General features: G+C 37.4%; 2 protein-coding genes across 2 annotated transcripts in view; both read right to left on the bottom strand.

The window, feature by feature from the left end:
• The window catches only part of LOC592418 (cytosolic carboxypeptidase 1), a 40,681-nt gene extending 21,977 nt beyond the window's left edge, over window positions 1-18,704 (bottom strand). The window contains exons 1-11 of the mRNA XM_030977394.1: window positions 18,617-18,704; window positions 15,928-16,097; window positions 12,466-12,581; window positions 10,424-10,491; window positions 9,603-9,807; window positions 8,041-8,172; window positions 6,990-7,083; window positions 6,489-6,526; window positions 5,702-5,848; window positions 5,173-5,253; window positions 4,389-4,541 (exon numbers count right to left, since the gene is read on the bottom strand). Of these exons, the coding sequence (XP_030833254.1) occupies window positions 4,389-4,541; window positions 5,173-5,253; window positions 5,702-5,848; window positions 6,489-6,526; window positions 6,990-7,083; window positions 8,041-8,172; window positions 9,603-9,807; window positions 10,424-10,491; window positions 12,466-12,581; window positions 15,928-15,971 (1,078 nt within the window). The 5' untranslated portion in view covers window positions 15,972-16,097; window positions 18,617-18,704. The remainder of the gene's footprint in view (window positions 1-4,388; window positions 4,542-5,172; window positions 5,254-5,701; window positions 5,849-6,488; window positions 6,527-6,989; window positions 7,084-8,040; window positions 8,173-9,602; window positions 9,808-10,423; window positions 10,492-12,465; window positions 12,582-15,927; window positions 16,098-18,616) is intronic.
• Window positions 805-4,275, bottom strand: LOC105444769. Its single transcript, XM_030977396.1, has 3 exons — window positions 3,719-4,275; window positions 2,672-2,791; window positions 805-2,064 (listed from the first exon to the last, which is right to left on the bottom strand). Exons 1-3 carry the CDS (start codon window positions 4,104-4,106, stop codon window positions 1,052-1,054), a joined length of 1,521 nt encoding a protein of 506 aa, XP_030833256.1. The 5' UTR covers window positions 4,107-4,275; the 3' UTR covers window positions 805-1,051.
• Window positions 18,705-20,347: the final 1,643 nt, after the last annotated feature.

Raw genomic sequence — 20,347 nt, 5'->3', positions numbered from 1 at the left:
GAATATGGTAACAATGATTATGAATATGAATACATATTGACAGTTACTACTATGTACATGTAAAATCACCATTTTTGTTGATTAGAAATTAAACGCACCCCTAGTTTCAACAAAATAATATCTCTTGGGTTTCAATGAATCAAAATGAAGTATTCAGCATGTGTGATAACTAAGTTTGATTACTCGGGAACTCAACTGATATTATCAGTGAATGTAAATATTGGTATAAAGAGTACAATAATGTCTTTTAAAATTGACACAAATTTATATGAAGAGTCAGTAAAAAAAAAAATTGATGTTATCAAAGTACAAGTCTATTTTTATGTTGAAATGATGTTTCTAAGCACATTACAATGTAGCAAGCAAATGCATTATATTTCAGAAAAGTTAGAAAGCTAATTCTGAAACATTTCTCTGGAAGCAATAATTCACTTTGATTATATACTGAAGACGAACATCCGTGAGAGAATACACAAATTCAGGGGTTCGGGGCTCCCAACACTATTAAAGATAAAGACCAGTTATGGTCATGCGATTGCATTGTGACAGAAACGTTATGGAATCGATCAGAAAAAGGTTGATTATCTAGCATAATCATCAAAAATGATAAGAAATTTGGCCCAGTCTTGGTAAAGTTACAAGCACTGTACACAAAAAGATGTATATGGGACTACGCGACACATGGGCGATAATAGATATAATAATTTACCAAATATATCAATTAGTAGGCGGTTTCTTGGCAAAATTTGGATCACGTATTAGTCGAATCATACTCTTTCACATGATTGGTAATGAGAGCTTCCATTTTGAGAGGGGGGGGGGGGGTGTTTCCAAAACTGGTCTTTACCTTTAATGTACATGTAGTAATGATGATGATCCAGTGGCAAGGCATACAAAACAGACTGTATTATTTACAAAAGGTATGAATGAAGCACATTTTAAAACAACTGGTACATGTATTGTATATAAATAGTGAGATGTATTCACTTTTAAAGACCTGTACTTCTGCATTTTACTTTCTGTCTTACATGTACATCTCAATTCCTTTTGATCAGATAGATGTTGACTTCTTTTTCAACTCTTTTCTAAGTCCTTTTTGACCCTTCCGACTTTCTGTCATCTTTTGCTTCTTCTTCATGTTTACATACAATTTGACATAGTTCCTCAGCCGAATGGCTATGTAGTATTTGACTACAGTTGAGAATAAATCCTCTGCTTCCTGTTCCTCCAGGTCTTCACATACTAGTACATTCCAACATTTTTGTACATTATTGTTACAATTCACCGCTCGTTCTAATACCTCTTTGGCAGACTCATCCCTACCCACCAATTTACTGACTGAAAGTTCTTTGCGTACCACATTTTCCATGGTCCACATGAATCGATACACAGCATCGCGAACTTGGAAGAGTCCTCCCCGATTTTGATGAGTCATCCATACAGATGTATACTCAAGAAAACTGTCTGCCTCTGTTTTGTTATCATCTGTAAGCTTCCACTTTAACAGCACTGCGGTTAACTTTTTCCCAAGAGGAGCCTTCATTCTACGGTATCGTTTGACCAGAGCAAAAGGAATGTACCCGGCTACGTATCGTAGCACTCCTTCTTCCTCTTTTGATAAAACACGATGGGTGTCTTCAACAGACTCGCCTGACTGTTCACCTTGCATGAGAGTGAGGACAAAACTAAGGGTTTTCCTTAAGATGTACTGGAACAGTGTAAATTTAACCCGATCGCTTTCCTCAACGTTTTGCTGCCACAGAAAATCTGTCCATTTCTTCTTCACCTCTGGTCTACATCTGAAGACATGGAATGATTTGGACACTTCGATATTAGCTGATGGTCCTATAGTAAAACCATCACCAGCAGTAGCACAGGTATAGATGTTGTCCACCAATTCCTTGGCCAGGTTGATGAATGAGTCCTCCTCACATTTGATGAATTGTGCTAGACGAGAGACACTGCCGTCTGTGTAGAGTTTGTCCAACTGTACCTCATTCAGGGCATTACGGATGAGTTGTGGTCCTCTGTCAATGATAGCTTGCCTGTCCATTGTTGATTTAGCTTGAAAAGAAGATGTGATAAAAAGATACAATGTTTCAAATTATAGGGAACTGAAAAACAAACTTTGGAAACACATCAAAGTATTAATTAATATACTATCTTAAAACAAATACACAAGTATAACATATTTTCATCACAATTTGTTTCTGTTATTATTATTAAAAACCAAACTGGGATCCAAGTGAAAAGACGATGTTCACATAGTACATACCGTAGTTTCCATTGGCGGTATTCTCGAAAGCAGATTAAGCTTAGTCCAGGGTTTAATCTCCTGACCAAGTATGGAATGCCATTATGCCAAGTGTTCATATGAATAATTTTGTTATGAATTCCATTTAATCTCTCACTCGTCATAGTAATCCAGTGACAGATTAAATGATTACACAAATATTCATATTTGTTCAGGAGATTAAACCATGGACTGAAATTTGTTCACTTTCCACTATTACGCTTGAAGTTTACCTGAGATCCATAATATATTTTTGTGCGTTTTAGAATTCACACTCGTCTAAACTATATTGAAATTCATGAAAATTATTGTTCCACTCTCAAAGTTCTGAACTGCAAAGACAATGTGTTCAGTTTTCATTCAGTACATATCAATTACCTTTCTTCCTATTAGGCTTACGCCGCTTAGGCCTAGCAGTAGCTGGGCCAGACTTTGTTTTTCCTGTTGAAGAAGATGCCTCCTGGCTGCGGGTGCTACCCGATCTTGAGCAGGAACAATCTACATGTACATGTGGAAATCAGAGTAGAAGTTGATCGTAATTATTTTGATTTTTCAAACAATATTACATCATGAAACAATTCAAGTGAAATCTTGCCATCAAATTTTAAGGGCTCCCAACACTTTATAGGGGTTAATACTCCCTGATTGGAGGAATAGTTTTGCCAAGAAAAAAAAATCTTTCTCTTTATTCTCAAACAAACCTAAAAATAAAATAATTTAAATAGAATATGAACAGTGGATGGAATAAAGAAAAGAATTATGCAATTAATGCAACATCATGATCATAGCAATCATGGCCTAGCCATACTAGGCATCAACTCTCATATATTCATAAGAATACCCACCCTCCCCCCCCCCCCCCCCCTCCGCCTCCCCAACAAAAAAGAAAGAAGAAAAGATAACAAAAAGTCAATAACACAACAGTATTCAGTAAGATTAAGAGTCTTTTCAGGGATGAGTTAAACTCTCATATATCCCTGGTCTTTTCTAGAAAAAATACTTACAATACTTGTAAATAGACCCTCCAACGTCCTAGTATTAGTATTTTGTTAAAGACCTAACAACTAATTTTAAAATGAGCCTTTACTAACTAGATCTACTAGTACTCACATAGGTGCATTAGTATCCTGGCTTATATTAAAAGCTGTGCTAGTGATTCTCAACATTTCAAACACTGAACAAAATTCAACTAATTTCACTCAAAATCGGTACTTTACTTAGTGACGATTGATGACACCTAAGCAGGGAGGTGAGACTTTAACTCACATACCCTGAGCTGACCTAAGCTAAGTAAGACAAGTAGAAATAAGAACAGATCTAGATCTGCCCTTTACTTAGAATTGGATATCTTATTTATCTATTTTATTATTTCTACAAGGAAACTGCGCAAAGTTTAGGGCCGTGAACCACCACAATAAATCTTACCTTTGCACATCCACAATTCGTCGGTAGACGCCGACATGGTGCTGGCTGTTGACGGTTGCACGGCTTGCGGAGGCTGCTCGTCTGCGCCCCCCGCCCCACACTCCGGCCCGACTCTAGCTTCTCCAACCCCTCCATTGTTGCCTATGCATTCACGATGAAACCATTTAACCGTACATTCTGGTTCGCTGCAACGAATAAGATTTTCCGTTGATGGAATTTCACACGTGCATAACTTGTATTGGTCTCCAACTTCCCATACACCAGGCTCAAGAATCAAATCTTCCTCAAAATCAGTCAGAAAGTCTAAATCGTCGCCTAGCAAATACTCATCCCTACTGTACGCCGCCATTTTTGTGATAGCAGCCGATATGTATTTCCAACAATGCATTTCGCGAGCCCGATGTCACTCAGTTTCGGGAGTGAGATTTACGAGCTGTGCGCTCCGGGAGGGGGATTAAGGGGATTATGATAGGGGGAGAAAAGACTCGCGGTGCATCGGACATCTTCAAAGGGGCCTCTTAGATGCGGAATCCATTTATTACAAGCCCTGGTTTAACCATGGTATTGCAGGTCAAGCTTGTAGTCATGCCCTGTGATACATGTATGTACCCACTGGTATTGTTCCTACACTTTCAAACATTGATAGAACAGAGAAGGAGACACTACTTACCATTGGTGGGTTGTAGGAGTGCATGTCCCTCTGGCACAATAGGAAGACTGAATGAAACACTACTCCTAATGGTAGGCACTGGTAGACGGTTCTTAGGGAAGCACTTCCTTAGGATGATACAGATCAGGTTCACTATCGTCTCAACATCCTTGCCTGAGGGAGGAAAACATAGCAACAATATGCACATTAGCTTCACTGATATCTCAACGTCCGTGCCTAAAAGCTCGTTCAGATAAGAGACGGCAAAACCGCTGCGTTTTCTTTATGATGACGTAGTGTTATACGCTTTATATTTTTGTATATTATAACACAGAGCTCATTGAATATATATTCGAAAAATCTGTTGTTGGACCTAGTTGTCATTCATTCACATGTAAAAGAACACACACACCTTGTAGTGGCTTTTTTGTGGCAATTTACTGCATCTTATCTGAACAAGCCTTGGGAGGAATACATACTGACAATATTTTAACGCATATTTTCATCAAATGGCAAATATACCACTTACTTTATACTCATAATATCAGCATAACAGGATAGGCAGTATGAACTTCCTTGTTTAAACTAACCCCCGAAAATGATTTGTACGCTTCAATTGCCTTAGTGCTACATGTTCTTTAATAATGATACAAAATCACAATCAACTAACATATACATGTACTAGCCAAAGCACAAACATTTAATTTCTAAAATGTACAAGCAACAAAATATTCACTTATTATTTCAGAATGTACTTTATCTAAATTGAGGACTTTTATATCAGTTCGCCACTACACATACTTACTTGAGCTATTTGCCATAGAGACAGCAGCACTGAAGAGCACCTTAATACCATCACAATCTGCAAAGGTCTTCTTCCCTGATTCTACAATGAACAGTCAAAATACAAATTCAAATTAATACGAAAACAAATAAATTTAAGAGGAAATTTTATGTATGAAATGTATCTAATGAAAATTGTAAGTATGAAAGACAGATAGTTTTCCTATTGATCACTATCAATTTTGTATATAATTTTTTTTGGGGGGGGTTACCATCAGTTTGTTTGTAGTCATAAATCATTACCCAAATTTATGGGGACCACAGAATAAGTTTGGCTCATGCAAAATTCTAAATAACACAATTTGCATATTTTGGTTTAAAAATTGACTTGACTTGAACTTGTGTGACTTCAAGTTATGCAAAGTTAACTGTATGAACCTCCTGTACCAACACACGTGTACCCGAGGTTCCAACCCGAATTAAAAACAAGAAAGGATATAATCCATGGTGTCCCTAAACAGTACAGTAGAATGAGAGAACACAATACTCACTGAGTGTGGTGATGTTCTTGATGACATTCAGTATACCTTTGCGTATACTGATGTGTCTGTTTCTGACATCGGTCTTCTGCCATTCACAGAATGCATGTACTAAGATTGGCATCCCTCCTTGACCGATTGCACGAGCTGAGTTGCTTTCTGAACGAGTCATGAAAGAAATAATAAGGCTTTTATTGATCATGATATTGATAATGGTGGGTTGTTTAGTACTCAAGCTTGACACACAGGAAGGCTCCAGGGACCCGTTTCACACAGCCTTTTTTCAATGACAAATGACAAATATCAGTGACAAATCTGCTGATAACCAATCAGAAGCAAGGATTTCAGTAGCTTATTACAAAAACTGTCATTTGTCACTGATGGCAAGTTGTGTGAAACGCTCCCCTGGGCCGGTATTCAATTCAATACTGTTAGAAATATGAGTATTTTGACTGAGTTTTCCAAATTAGACAAAATGCTTAGCCAACTTTGGTATTCAGTAGGAGCTTTGGCTAAGTATTTTGAAGTCGAATATTGATGAAAGAATACAAAATTTAGGTTTTCTGTGTACAACAGAAACCCAAATTATGTATTCTTTTATCAATATATGTCTTAAAACACATTTTTTGGGGGGAAATCTTTGCAGAAATGAGTCATAAATGACATCCTCTTTCACATTATGATACAATTTAAGTGCAATTTTACCATCAAATTGTTGGGGCTCCTAACACTTTAGAGGGGCTTTAAACACTTTAGTCCTATCACCAGAGATTTTCATTTGGTAAAGTGTTAAACTTACTTGATTTCACAAGGAGACTTAGAGCTTCTAGGGCACTCCTGCATGAATATAAAACAGATACATTTCTTTTAACTAACTTGACAAAGCAGTAAAGGCGAAAATGTGTAAAGCTATTTCTTCTTATACGGAGGATTATTATTCCTTTTATTCTTTTATAAAAAGTTGGAGAATGAATTTACATGTCCAGTGATGTTTGGTAAAAGAACAATTAAGTTATTTATTTTCCTCTTAATTCTTTAAATGCCACACTAATAATCTTTCTGTGCCTCAGTGTGTTTTATTGACATGCTTCAAGATTATTTAACTGTTTCCAATACAAGATTAATCTATACTGGTGTTAAAGGGTTGTCATGGAGCTTATCAAACTGATTCACACTGTTTTGTGCAAACATGCATGAATGACAAATGAGCAACTGTTTAGAGTGGCAAAGAAAGCACTTAAAGTGATAAAAGGGATTTGTTGATCATTTTCAACAAAAAAATATCCATCAATGAATATACCTTAGCGCAGGGTGATGTCGCTTGCCACAGACAGAGATGATTTTGAGAAGAGAGCTAACTGCACCTGCTTTACCCAGATGAGATGAGTTAACAGCTATGGAGCAAAATAAGATAGATATACATTTAATATCATAATGAGGGCCCAGGGGGAGGGGGGAGGGGTCTCACTGCACCCGCTTTACCCAGATGAGATAAGTTAACAGCTATGGAGCAAAATACGATAGATATACATGTAATATCATAATGAGGCCCCACTGGGGGGAGGGGTCTGACTGCACCTGCTTTACCAAAATGAGAGGGGTAAACAGCTATAGAGGAAGAACAGATATACATGTATAGATTGCAAGGAGGCCCATGTAGGGGGAGGGGTCTCACTGCACCCACTTTACCAAAATGAGATAAGTTAACAGCTCTAGCAAAAGAATTGACATAGAGAGTAGTAAAAGGGGAGGGGTTGGGGGCTAACAGCACCTGCTTTACCGATATGGTATGGGGGCAAGGGGGGCAAGGGTAAGGGGGCAGACTAGGATCTGCACTGGTTTTACCAGGATGGAATGCATTTACAGCTGATGAAAAAAGAATATATAAACAGTATCTAAGGGAGAGGGGTTGGTCTGACTGCAACCGCTTTACCAAGATGAAGACGCGCTCATCCCGTACAGGGCCCCAGTTTCCAGTGGGACGTGTTCATCGGCTCCAGTTTCCGGTGGGACGTGTTCATCGTCCAGAAGCCCAACAAATCAGGCAGCCTTTACTTCAACTACAAGCAGTGTTCATATAAGGGCAGTGCATAATGACATAATGACAATATGAAAAAAATCAGTCTTACTCCAAAGAGTGTAAGAGGAAATGCTTTAAACAGTAAACTTTAGTTGTTTCAAATAAAAACCTCCAGAGTGAATCTGGGCTCTGTCTTACAAAGAGTTGATATCAATCAAGACTATGTACATAAGAGATAGGAGACTGCAAACTTATGATTAATTGGAAGATTTGCGATTGATTTGGATCAATCACAACTCTTTGTAAGACAGGGCCCTGGCATAGTACTCACAGTTTGTGGAATATATCTTGAGGACTTGAACCATAGGCTGGACCAGGTCTAGGTTGCCTGTGTTGACTCTAACAATGGCCAATGTGATGGGTAGGGCTCCACTTAGACGGGCCTTCACACCAAACTTACGATCTATCATGCACAAACACAGAGAAAGGATAAGAGAGGGGGGAATAACATAGAAAGAGATATGTTAGGTAAAGGACGATAGGTCATGTAATTATGTATTATCCCACTCAACCGCTACCATAACAATATTTTGTATAGCTAACCCTGGTATAGTAGCAAGCTCCTTTAACAGTTTGTAGTGTTTCCTCACAAGAAAAAATGCACACATTAAAGAACCTGCTTTACAAAGGAAAACTGTAATTTGATGAAGTGACTGCAAGACCATTTATAACAGAATTATAGGCCTGATGATTATAAGATCCCACTACAACTATGAAAAATAAAGATTCATGTTGCATCCTGATTTCACAACTTACCCCCAATTATTGTTTCAATTACTATTACCCCAAATCATACTGTTCCTGTTCCAGATCTTTCAAAGGTACATAATTGTAGATCAGGGAACCGATTGGAGCCATGGTAAATCTTGAAATACTCTCCATTGATACATTATGCCTGTCTACAAAATCTAAAGCTATCTGTCATGGTTATTTGGATCATCTTGGGTATGAATGTAAAAATATTCACTTTAAAATCAAACCAACCTAATCTGATAGTAATTTAAAGGTTATGTAGAGTTTTGGTAAGCCCTCAACAGCTTTTTTGGTCAACTTTGTTTCACTTTACACCTGTAGATCATAACTAGATCATAACTAGGAAGATACCAGCAGTAATATTAAAGTTGCTGTGCAAAGTTTTTTCCTCCGAAAGTGAAATATCAAACAAATGAGAGGTAGAAAATAAGTAAGATACCGTCCTGAGAGGTAAATTCAATCAATGGTAACCTGTGCCACACATGTGTAAAACTTATGAGGACTGTGTACAGACGCCAAAGTCTAGATACCCCCTGTATCTCAGTGAAGTGTTGAGATTAATGTGTTAGGAGCCATCAGGTTAGAAAGGTCATAGTGTAGGGGAGTATAGCCATTATCTAGCATACCTGCCAACATTTGAAAATAAGAATTAGGAATTTCTAGCACGGTATGCCTTTGAAAATAAGAAATGTGTACTCTTAACAGGCTTTCGCACATGCAGCAGCAGTGTAACTGGCAATACGCGATAAATCTGTACAACGCACGCAATACGTGAACTCTCAAATTGCGGCACATGATAAAACGAGCTTAATTTGGCTTTAGCAACAGCAACAACAACAATAACAACAAAAAATCTGAATATTCCAAATTTTTAGGTCCTGAAAATACAGAAAATCAGAATATTCTGGATTATTCAGAAGGGTTGGCAGGTATGATCTAGCATTCAACGGAAATCAGTGATAAAATACCAAATAGTCCAGTATGTCTATGTCGATACAAGGAGAACAAAATGAGACTATATTTAACATGTTTTTGTTTCCAATTTCCTTTTTTTCTACCAATTATTTAAATGTCATTTACCTTTAGGACCAACTTTAGCCATAACCTGATGCAGTCCAACGATGAGTTCTTCACAGGTGGGTTGTTGCTTGGAAGCTGTACCAAGGGCAGTAAGAAGAACCTGCGTAGCTCCTCTTGCTACCATACTCTGGGCTCTCTTTACGGATTGCAGGAGCTCCTGGAGACTGTACGTCACATTCAGAGAAACCTGGCTGTCTTTGGAACTCTGTAAGCATAGGAAACATTTGATTGGATTAAGTTATGCCTGTACCGAGGGCTTTAAGTAGAACCTGCGTAGCTCCTCTTGCTACCATACTCTGGGCTCTCTTTATGGATTGCAGGAGCTCCAGAAGACTGTACGTCACGTTCAGAGAAACCTGACTGTCTTTGGAACTCTGAAAATATCATCAAGTTATTCAATAAACAGATATGTCATAAAGGGGTGTTCAAAAGGGATCTTCTAACGTTTTTGATACAATGTATGGAAAAATACGGGCAAGGATAGAAAAGCCTTGGACATGCCCTCTGAATTACTCATTTAAGACAATGAAGTCTAATAAAGCCAAAGAAAATCAAATTTATGCTATTTGAATATAAAACCATGTTAAAAATAGAAAATTATCAGAATTGACCCATGTTTCTTTGGCCTAGGAGTGCAGTATTAATGGAATATATCAGATAAATTATGAGCTTATGCTTATAGTTTGATTGCAGCTCAAGTTGGCCCATCTTCAATATGACGACAAGTATTCAGAACCCTGTCAATTCGACCTACACTCTAATAACACAAAATAAGATAAATTGGGAGCTAATTGCTTGAATTTTATTTGGCTATAGCTTACCTCCAACGTTGAGAAGAGTATCTCCAAGCCGTTGGTTGCTTTGGACATGACCTCTTTTCTGACCTTCTCTGTAAAGTGCAATCAAGACGGTAGAATGTAAACATGCAAAGTATCCATTACCATTACCACTTTGGCAACAATGAATGTATACACAGGAGTTCACTGCACAGACCATACATGTACATGGAGAGTTTAAAAGTTAGTGTTTCATGTAACGTCGATCCTGTGGATGGTATTCATTGAAGTGTACTAACTTTAGTCCAGGTTTAAGTGGGTAGACTTTAATAGTCTATTGATTTATTGTCAACCTCTTCATCCGATGTCATCCTTTAAAAATTGCTATCATTCCGTTATTGAATAAACAGACAAAACCATGTCACTATGAAGTCAATACCTCGATTCATTTATGACTGGATTCATTTCCTGCAAACCTTCCACAACAGGACTTAAGAATTTCTAAAGCCAGACTACAGGAATGGTTTATTTGACATGTTTGTATATAGATGCTTTCAGAAAACGAGAGGAAATTATCCTCCAAAATAGAAATAGTCGGTATCTACATCCATTTATCCATCCATTTTCTTACAGAATAGAAGTGTCGTAGTTGAGTGGTTTGAGCATATTTGACTTGAAATTGAAAGATCATGGGTTTTATCCCAGACATGGTACTAATGTCTTTTGGCAAGTCATTAATCTACATTTGCTACTCGATACCCAGGAGAGAAATAGGGACCTGAAAGCACCTGTGGTTGTAATTGCCATATATCCCTCACGGTGACCATATGTTAGGAATATTCCCCAGGGAGTGGAGATGGTGCACACTGTGCATGAATGAATCTGATGACGAGGGTAATAACAATAATATCTGTCTGTACATTGCTAAGAGACTGTGTTTCGTATCAAGCCCTACATAAATCCAGTTTATCATTTATCATTATTATGATTTGTAGAGAATAAAGAGTTTGACACTTTGTACTCCATAAATCAATGAACTGAATTAAACCACGGTCACTAAGTCCATCCTTATGCATACGAGCCTACATCTCTACAATGAACAAGAACACAGTTCACTCAAAGGGCCAGAGTGCAATAATGGTCACAAAAGTAAGTAGGCCGATAAAATTCAGGAAAGGCAGGTGCTATTACAGGTGACCTGCTCAACAAGAAACACGGTGAAATGTGTGCAGGGTGTCACACTCGTGGAATATGCTTCACCAGGGCTAATATTGAATTTCAAACAGTGTACATTTATATGTGATTCGGGTTACTGTCTGGTAATCTGGATAACTGGTAGTGCTGCCAAATTTAAGTCTTGGTGACCATCTAGTTTCAAGTTTATTTGGAGCAATGCTAACATTCATTTTTTCAGAAAAATGTATTTGGCATCTAGATCACATAGGGCAAGAATTTCAGATTGCTTAATCGATCGTAAATGGGCAACTGCAAATTCTGAGCCTTGATAGTATAGTAATTGTTTAAATTTTTGTATAGGAGATTCAAACAATGGTGAAATTTAACCCATTTCATAAACAACTAGTATCATTTGGAGGGGGGGGGGGGCTGTAGCACAAAGATTTATGATTGATTGTATCTAAAACAATAACAAAATTTCTAATAAATTCTACCTTTACAATCGTTTTTGTAAGCAAATTGCTGTCATTTTTGTGTTACAGAAAGATATCAATAACTGTTGGATAAAATCACTTGTAGCAAGAGTAGAGATACACTTAGATTTTCATAATCAATTGCAAGCTGATTTTTATGTGCCTGATTTAATAGCAGGCTTTAGGGGTGATAGTGAGCACTACAACAAAATAGATGAGTTTTTTTCCCAGCCACCCCCCCCCCCCCCTTGAGTAAAAAAAAAGAAAAGGATTCAGGAAAAAAATGGCATCTAACAACATTTTTGAGTTAGAAAATTGGAGAAATAAATTGGACAAATTGGCAAAAATCCGGAAAATAAGGGAAAAATCAGGAAATAACGGGGGAAATCGGGGAAAAAAAATATCGGGAAACCGATTTAAATCGGCTTGTTAACTTACCATGATCTTTGAGGCAGTGCTGTATCTTTGCTGTGATATAGCGTAACTGATCCACATCCTCAGAGCTCGTACTGTTTAGCTTGTCAAGGGAGTAGAGCATAGTAGTCATCCTGGAACTATATATCACAACAAATGAAACAATAAATTAAACCGTAGAATCCTCAATGGTGTAGGGAGCATATTACTCATCCGAAGAAGAGGAGAGAGATTTAATTTAATGGTTTAACTGGTGGCACTCATCAGATATTGCACACTGGACCTACATGTACATGTATCACATCAAATGATATAAATGAATTAAACCGTAGAATCTTCAATGTTAAAGGGAAGCAGATTACTCATATGAAGAAGAGGAGAGAGATTTAATTTAATGGTTTGACTGGTGGCACTCATCCGATATTGTACTATTTAGTTTGTCAAAGATCAGAGTAGCCACTCTGCACAGGTGACATCTGGTGAAGCATTTAGAGGTCAACTATCAGTATACATGCAACATGAGATTTTAATATTCAGCTTGTATGGTACAGTCAAGTGGCCACATATTCCATGAGGATCCAAGCTATGTTTTACACTACCAGAGCAGACAAGTGATATATTTGTTAAATTTACATCTACTGGTATGTGCAAAACATAAAAATAAAGATGAGGGGATGATATCCTCAACTCACTAATTGTGACATACACCTGTACAACCTACATACAGTGTACCACTGTTTCATGAAGTTTTAAGAAACTTTAGATTTCCGTAACTTTCTGGTTTTTAATCCCATTTCGATGAAACTTTCACTGGTCCTCTACTTATTTCATTCAACTTGCAAATGGGCCGGACTTGCCCTTTAATAGCAGGTATGATAAAGTTACACGATCATAAATCATTAAAATAACAAAGGAAAGGGTTTTTTGCTTCAAAAATGAAACGATATATTTTGAGCTAAAAGCAGTCAGCCAGGTGTATTGGATCGTATTTCACCTCGTGATTTGTTCACTTACTGATTACTCGACCTTACATGTACTTTGTTTGTTCTGAGTATTGTGTTTCATTATTTCCTTTCTTTTATATGTGAAGAAGTTTAGAAGTAAACTATACCTTTCCATTCGTAAGTACTAATAAACATCTGGCAAAAACATTTGAGGGGCTTTTGAATAGTCAGCATTTGCTTAATACTTTCAACACAGCTCATATCCTACTGATAAAACCTGACAGGAGAGAATGACAGTAAACAGAAACTCTGAATTCAATAGTAGTCATCTGAAATTACACAATGTACTGCGATGTCAGCGATTGTCCCTACATGTATAAACCGACATACCCATGGTGCAATGCACAATATATATCTCTGCCTGATGAATGGGAGAGATACTTTAATTACGGCACAAATATATTCATTTCAAGGCCAGCGGAAAACGTGAACAGTACCACTGCACAGTTAAGCTCCCTGTCCTCCAACACAAATCAATAACTTTCTTTGGATAACTTCACCCTATTATCCTCTCTCATTGAAGTACAAACACACCCCCTTTGTCGCACGCCCCTTCCCTCTCATTCTTTCAAAAGGGCAATAGGCTTTATATAGGCTAACGGTTGAGCTGGGATACAGGAACAATAGTGATCTTGGCAACTGTGAGCGTATTAACAGGTATACATGCAGCTAGAAATGGTACTCGGCCTTCCAAATCTCCCTCTTCAAATATTACAGCAGGGGGCAAATCAAATATTGTAAATGTTCACTTTGTCTACAAAACTAATGTATACTTACATATAATATCAAATGGATTTACCCAGCTGTTTTTAAGATACTTTGTGGGGTGAACAAAGTCTAGTCCAGTAAAAGAAATTTTAAATTTGATCAAAAATTGAATGTCCACTGTACAGACAAATGTACTTGCTATTATTGTAGCACAAGCCAAAATGTTTTGTACACAAATACTTTGTATGTACATGCACACCATACTACAGACATATTACATTGTAAATTAACTTTCACATATAATTTAACCTGACTACTACGTACATGTACATGTACATGTATACAAAGGCAATGTTTGTAGATTGGCAACCAGTGGACCTAGGGCTTTAAATAATTACAGGGCTCTATATTAAGCTACATTAAAGGAATATTCATGAAATAAGTATATTTTCATTTTTTTTTTAAACACAGGCACATCAACTAGGTTTTGAACTTAGGGCCCTCCCAGACAGACTACTATTCTCTGAAAATATATAAAGACATCACACCTCTATATACAGTGTAGGTGATATCATAATCTGTGAACACATGAAATAATAACTCCTCAACGACAAAACTTGAACGAAATTGGGTAAATTACTCCCCAAACTTCAAAAACAGCAGTGTAATAGACCTAATTACTATTTTTATGTAAACTTCTTGAACAAAAATTGGTCTTGACAACTCAAAACATAGTAAAACTTAATCATGCAAAAAGGATTCCTCCATAGATTTACTACATGTATTACCGTAGGCATAGAAGGCTTAGAAGCTAATGCTGCGAGGAGTACTTGAATATTCAAGTACTCACACTGTTGACAACTACTCGAGTACAATTCTCATACTAGAATACACGGCCGCCATTTTTGTTTTCTTCTGATTTACGCCCCCCATCTGGCACTGTACTGGCCGGCGCTTACCCGTGCCTGGAAAAGCACCGGCATGGTACAGGGAGTAAAAATGTTTCCCAGCTCAATCATACACAGGGTGTCACCGTCAACTCACCACTCAGAAACGAGGAGTAAACTACATGTAGCTGCCGATGTCCAGATTTCTGTTTGAACTTGGAGGATAATTTGTCTATCATCTTTAGTTTTAAAGGTATAGACCAGTTTTGGAAACTCCCCCCTCTCAAAATATGAAATGGAAGCTCTTATTACATGTACCAATTATGTGAAAGAATATGTTTCGACTAACACGTGATGATACAAACTTTGCCGGGAAACCGCCTACTAATTGATATATTTGGTAAATTTTTATATCTATCCGGAATGGATAGATATCCCATAGTCCCATCTATCTTTCTGTGTACAGTGCTTGTAACTGTACCAAGACTGGGCCAAATTAATTATCATTTTCATGATTCCAGAACCTTGCAGTACACACCAATACTTATATGCTAGATGATCAACCTTTTCTGATCGATTTCACAATGTTGATTTCACAATGCAATCGCATGACCAGAACTGGTCTTTACCTTTAAGACTTGCTAGGTAGGTTAAGCCATGTTTGTCCTACCTGGTAACAACTAATGTATGCAGTTCGGATTCTGTCTATTAAAATACTATTATTCTAATCAGGTGAATGAAAAACTTATGTACAAAATTTGCTTACATTGCGAAAATTGCCTATTGAGATACAGTCAGTGAGATCACGTACAGTCAGAAACTGTGTCAATACATGTACATATTCTACACTTCTTTAATAAGCTTATGAATCCCTCATTAATACATACCCAGGTACGGTATAGACCGTCTTCTCAACCTTAGCTTTGCTCATGATGGTAGTCTTTAAGGTAGATCACACACAAGATTGAGTTCACTATCGTCTTTGAAGATGAACGTCACATGAAGTTTTCATTCTGATTTCATGCACAATGAAACATTGGTCTCCAGCACAGGATCTCTACAACAGAAAGCAGATTAAAAGGGTTTTAGATATGAATAAAGACTGTTTTCCTGTGCCAGGAAGATTAATATAGGCCACTTCCTTTCTTTCTTTACTATTCTTATAGCTCTACTTTTAAAATTTGTTTCTGTACTTTTGTGTACTTGCCACCACCTATGGAAAGAGTGACCTTAATTTACCTAACCTTGTCTCTAAATTTATGGGTAATTGGATGGGGATGTGTCAAGGTTTTGTTAAAAGATTGCGTACATTTAACAAAAATGTGACCTGACCAACAATGTTCGAGAAATTTTCATTTAGTGAGTCAAAGTCATGTCACAGAGCAATCCAACCTCTGTAAAAATTATTTGTATGAAAACGGAAAAAACAAGAGAAACAGGATGGTAAAAGCTTGAAATAAATATGGTCAATAATAAAAGAGTTATAAAACTTTGAAAAATGAAATCACTAAATCTAGATGTGAATCTCAAATTGGCAATTTCAATCAGTGGAGTGTTATCCGAGGAAAAAAGAGGAAAAAAAGGAAAATTGCACCCGGCCAGCAGCACGTTGGTTACACATGGGCCCAAGCCAATCGGTATCCCACTTTTTTCGTCACACATCTAGCAGCATACTTATTTTAAAATGTCGCACAGTTTTCATGTCATGATGTGCCATCCATCCACCCATGCGATAAAATAGCCCCTACTCTATTTTAAGTTTTATTTTAATTTTCACACAAACTAAGTTAGTAAGAAGGGCGTCAGTGCTTCAGGCGAGCATATCATGCATAGTGGCTAATACTATTTTAATAGTAATAATGCTCACTTGAGAGGAGAGTGAGTTAAGATACAAGATAAATATCAAAATCTGAGATAAAATTTGTCTTAGAATAAGAATACCCATTATCTTTTAAAGATAAAATCAAACCTTTTTGGGGGAGATAAAATCATGCTCAGAATACCACCCCTAGATAGAGTGGAGCATCCTTCTATGACTATGTGCATAATGCAAATGCATATAGTTACGCATTTCTAATCATTTTTCTAAAGTAACCAACACATATTTCTCTAATTGTATTGTGGTGCATGATATTATTCATTAACAAAATATTCAGTGAAAACAGTGAAAAATTTCAAATTCTAGTAGAGTAGAGCGCCCGGTTTTTGGTCATTTAAGGGAAAATTGCAAATATTTTGAATTCTTACTTCCTTTATTTGGCAATCTACCCATCAAAAGAAAAGAAAATTAGTCCTCTAACAGGATTTTAAAGTCACTTAAAAAATAGAACGATGATAAGCAAATTATTCCCGAAAGAAGAAGGAGCTGTTTTCTGCCCAGAATTTGGTCGCGCCGAATAGAATTCAGTCACACGATTTGTGCGTGGTATCTCCGTTGACAAGGAGCGAAGCGTATTTGTACACTATTTTCACACAATTGCGCGACAAAGCACTGAATGTCAGTGCATTGACCGAATACTGGGCGAGCGCACCGCATGGCAAGGGTATTGTATAAATATTATACCTCTTGTACTTCGGTAAGTGCGTCATTTGCAAATTCGCTGCGATGGAGTGAACACGGAAGTGATACTCTTTAAACACATTTGAAATTCATCGCACCAGCACACGTAGTTGTTTCACAATAGGCTTCTACATATGGCTATGCATGTTACCGCATGTGCTAACAGAACCCGGAAGTACAAAAACTTGTGCGACACTATCCGATTTCGAATTAAGTTGGAGATCTTTCCAGGGCCCTAGACCTATACCTGATTTAATTTTGAGAGTTAGAATAATTTACTCAGCTGCCCGATTTGTGCAAGTTTCGTGGCTCATAAATTATTTTTTTAGTTTGTTACAGCTGTTAAAATGGCTGTCTAGAGAGTAGAGTCTAATCGAATACCGTGCGCGCTACCCTACTCTTTGAATTTAATGTAAACAAGCTTCGAAATGCTATCTTTCACTACGAGCATCCTGAGCTGCGCGTTAAATGAATGAGTGAACATAAATGTACATGATAACCTTGCTTTGTTTGTGCAATGCCAATTAAATGGTAAAATGAAACTGTTGCCTTTTTAGTTTTACATGTTTTTAATTTTAGTTTTTTAATTTTATTGTGAGAATTTAAATTACATTAAAAGGTTCTCATTTTGACAAAAAATGCAGCAAACTTACTCCAGAATATAAGCGATAAGTTGAAATCAGGCATAAGGGGCATACAATAGAAAGTAGTTGTTAATTTCAAATGAAATATGCCATTACTTAGGTGCGCACACATAAATATGTGCTCCCTTAGTCCCATTCATACTTTTTAGAGATCGCCAATAGAGGCGAAGCATCAATGGTCACGCGCCGTAGCTAGTGGGGTGATCAACTGCAAGGTTCCATGCACACAATAATCAAACGTACACCCGCACAGCTCGGTTCCATGTTTGGTTAAAAATTAAGACTAATATGCTGTTCCTACCAAACACATCAACGTATATTTTAACATTTCTTAGCTTGAAATTATTCTGTAAATAAGGAGATTTTTCTTACCTTCGTAGCTTTTTGATTCGCAGTTGCAAGAAGAACCAAACTAATCAGCTAGCTGCAAACACTGAGCTGAGCGAAGGTACTACTTAGCTATCTCTCAAAACAGTATCCGAAAAAGCCTTCACTCGCCTGGCCGCGAATTTTTTTTCCGTACTCGAGCGCGAGAGGGCAAATACCCCATGTGCGCATGCGCGTGGACTTGTGATTTCTCTGCTACTATACTTCCCATACGAAATGTACATGTATTCGCATGTACTGTGCACGATTCGCGTTCTACGAGTAAACGATGGCATAGTAGTCTTCAAACACAGACTCTGATTTGCCAGTTTGACAAAACAATTACGCATATATCGTGCGTAGCAATAGTACTAGTATTCAAGTCTGAGTAGTTGTATGATTCAGACATTTTTAGTGCTTACAGAAATGCATCCCAAATTGAATAGCATGGTATAGTAGTCTGCAAGCACAGACGCTAATCGGACAGTTTGACAACATAGTGTCTTGAGTAGTGCTTTATATTCAAATATGTGTAGTTTTATGATTCAGACCCTACTGGTGCGTGTATTGGAAAGGCATCTCAACTTGCAGAGTGGCATAGTAGTCTGCAAGCACAGACGCTAATCTGACAGTTTGACAAAATAGTGTTATTCAAGTCTGAGTAGTTTTATGATTCAGACCCTACTGGTGCGTGTATTGGAAATGCACCTCAACTTATAGAGTGGCATAGTAGTATGCAAGCACAGACTCTCCTTTGACAGTTTGACAGAATAATATAGGCCTATTGTGTATTGAGTAGTGCTTTATAACAACAATTTCCCACAATTCACTGACATAATTTACAAATTATATTCAATCTTAAACTTTATCATATCTGCTAACACAGCAAGACTATCCTTTATTTAGCAAGTTGGTTGAGTTTGTAACAAATATTCAAAGTTAGAAATATTATTACAGAATGACGGTTTTGAGAAGGCCAATAAATGACCTCATGGTGTGTGGGTTTGTTCAGAGCCAGAAGGGCATTCGTTGTGTTAAGAGTTAACATCCTTCTGGCTCTCAGCAGACCATGATTATAAATAAAAGTAATACAGAGAGTGCGAGCATACTGGAGGGAGGGCTAGAGAGAGAGAGAGAGAGAGAGAAAGAGAGAGAGATATGGAGAGAGAGAGAGAGAGAGAGAGAGAGAAAGAGTGTGAGAGAGCAGTGGCACAATACATAGGCCTACCATGGGGTCTGGAATCATTAAACTACACAAACTTGCATAAAATCACTACTCATCAATACACAATATATTATTATGTCCTTGCAGACTACTATACTACACTCTACACATTGAGATGCATTTCTAACGCACGCACCAGTAGGGTCTGAATCATACATCTACGCAGACTTGAATAAAGTACTTCTCAGCACACTACTAGTATGTTGTCAAACTGTCAGATTAGCGTCTGTGCTTGCAGACTACTATACCATTCTATACAAGTTGGCGACTTGAATAAAGTACTTCTCAGCACACTACTAGTATGTTGTCAAACTGTCAGATTAGCGTCTGTGCTTGCAGACTACTATACCATTCTATACAAGTTGCAATGTATTTCCATATGCACTACTGGGTCTGAATCATACAACTACACAGACTTGAATAAGCACATCGCGACACATACGCATATTGATTTGTCAAACTGGCAAATCAGAGTCTGTGTTTGAAGACTACTATGCCATCGTTTACTCGTA

The sequence above is a fragment of the Strongylocentrotus purpuratus genome, unplaced genomic scaffold, assembly GCF_000002235.5.
Source record: "Strongylocentrotus purpuratus isolate Spur 01 unplaced genomic scaffold, Spur_5.0 spur5_scaffold_9, whole genome shotgun sequence".
NCBI classification, from domain to species: Eukaryota; Metazoa; Echinodermata; class Echinoidea; order Camarodonta; family Strongylocentrotidae; genus Strongylocentrotus; species Strongylocentrotus purpuratus.
This window is presented reverse-complemented; position numbering and strand designations above follow the sequence as displayed.

Coding starts and splice junctions, on each gene's coding strand:
- LOC105444769 (XM_030977396.1), bottom strand. CDS start 4,106: ATGCATTGTTGGAAATACATATCGGCTGCTATCACAAAAATGGCGGCG. Junction 2,792..3,718: donor CGAATTGTGGATGTGCAAAG/GTAAGATTTATT, acceptor ATGTACATGTAG/ATTGTTCCTGCTCAAGATCG. Junction 2,065..2,671: donor TAAGCCTAATAGGAAGAAAG/GTAATTGATATG, acceptor CTTCTTTTCAAG/CTAAATCAACAATGGACAGG.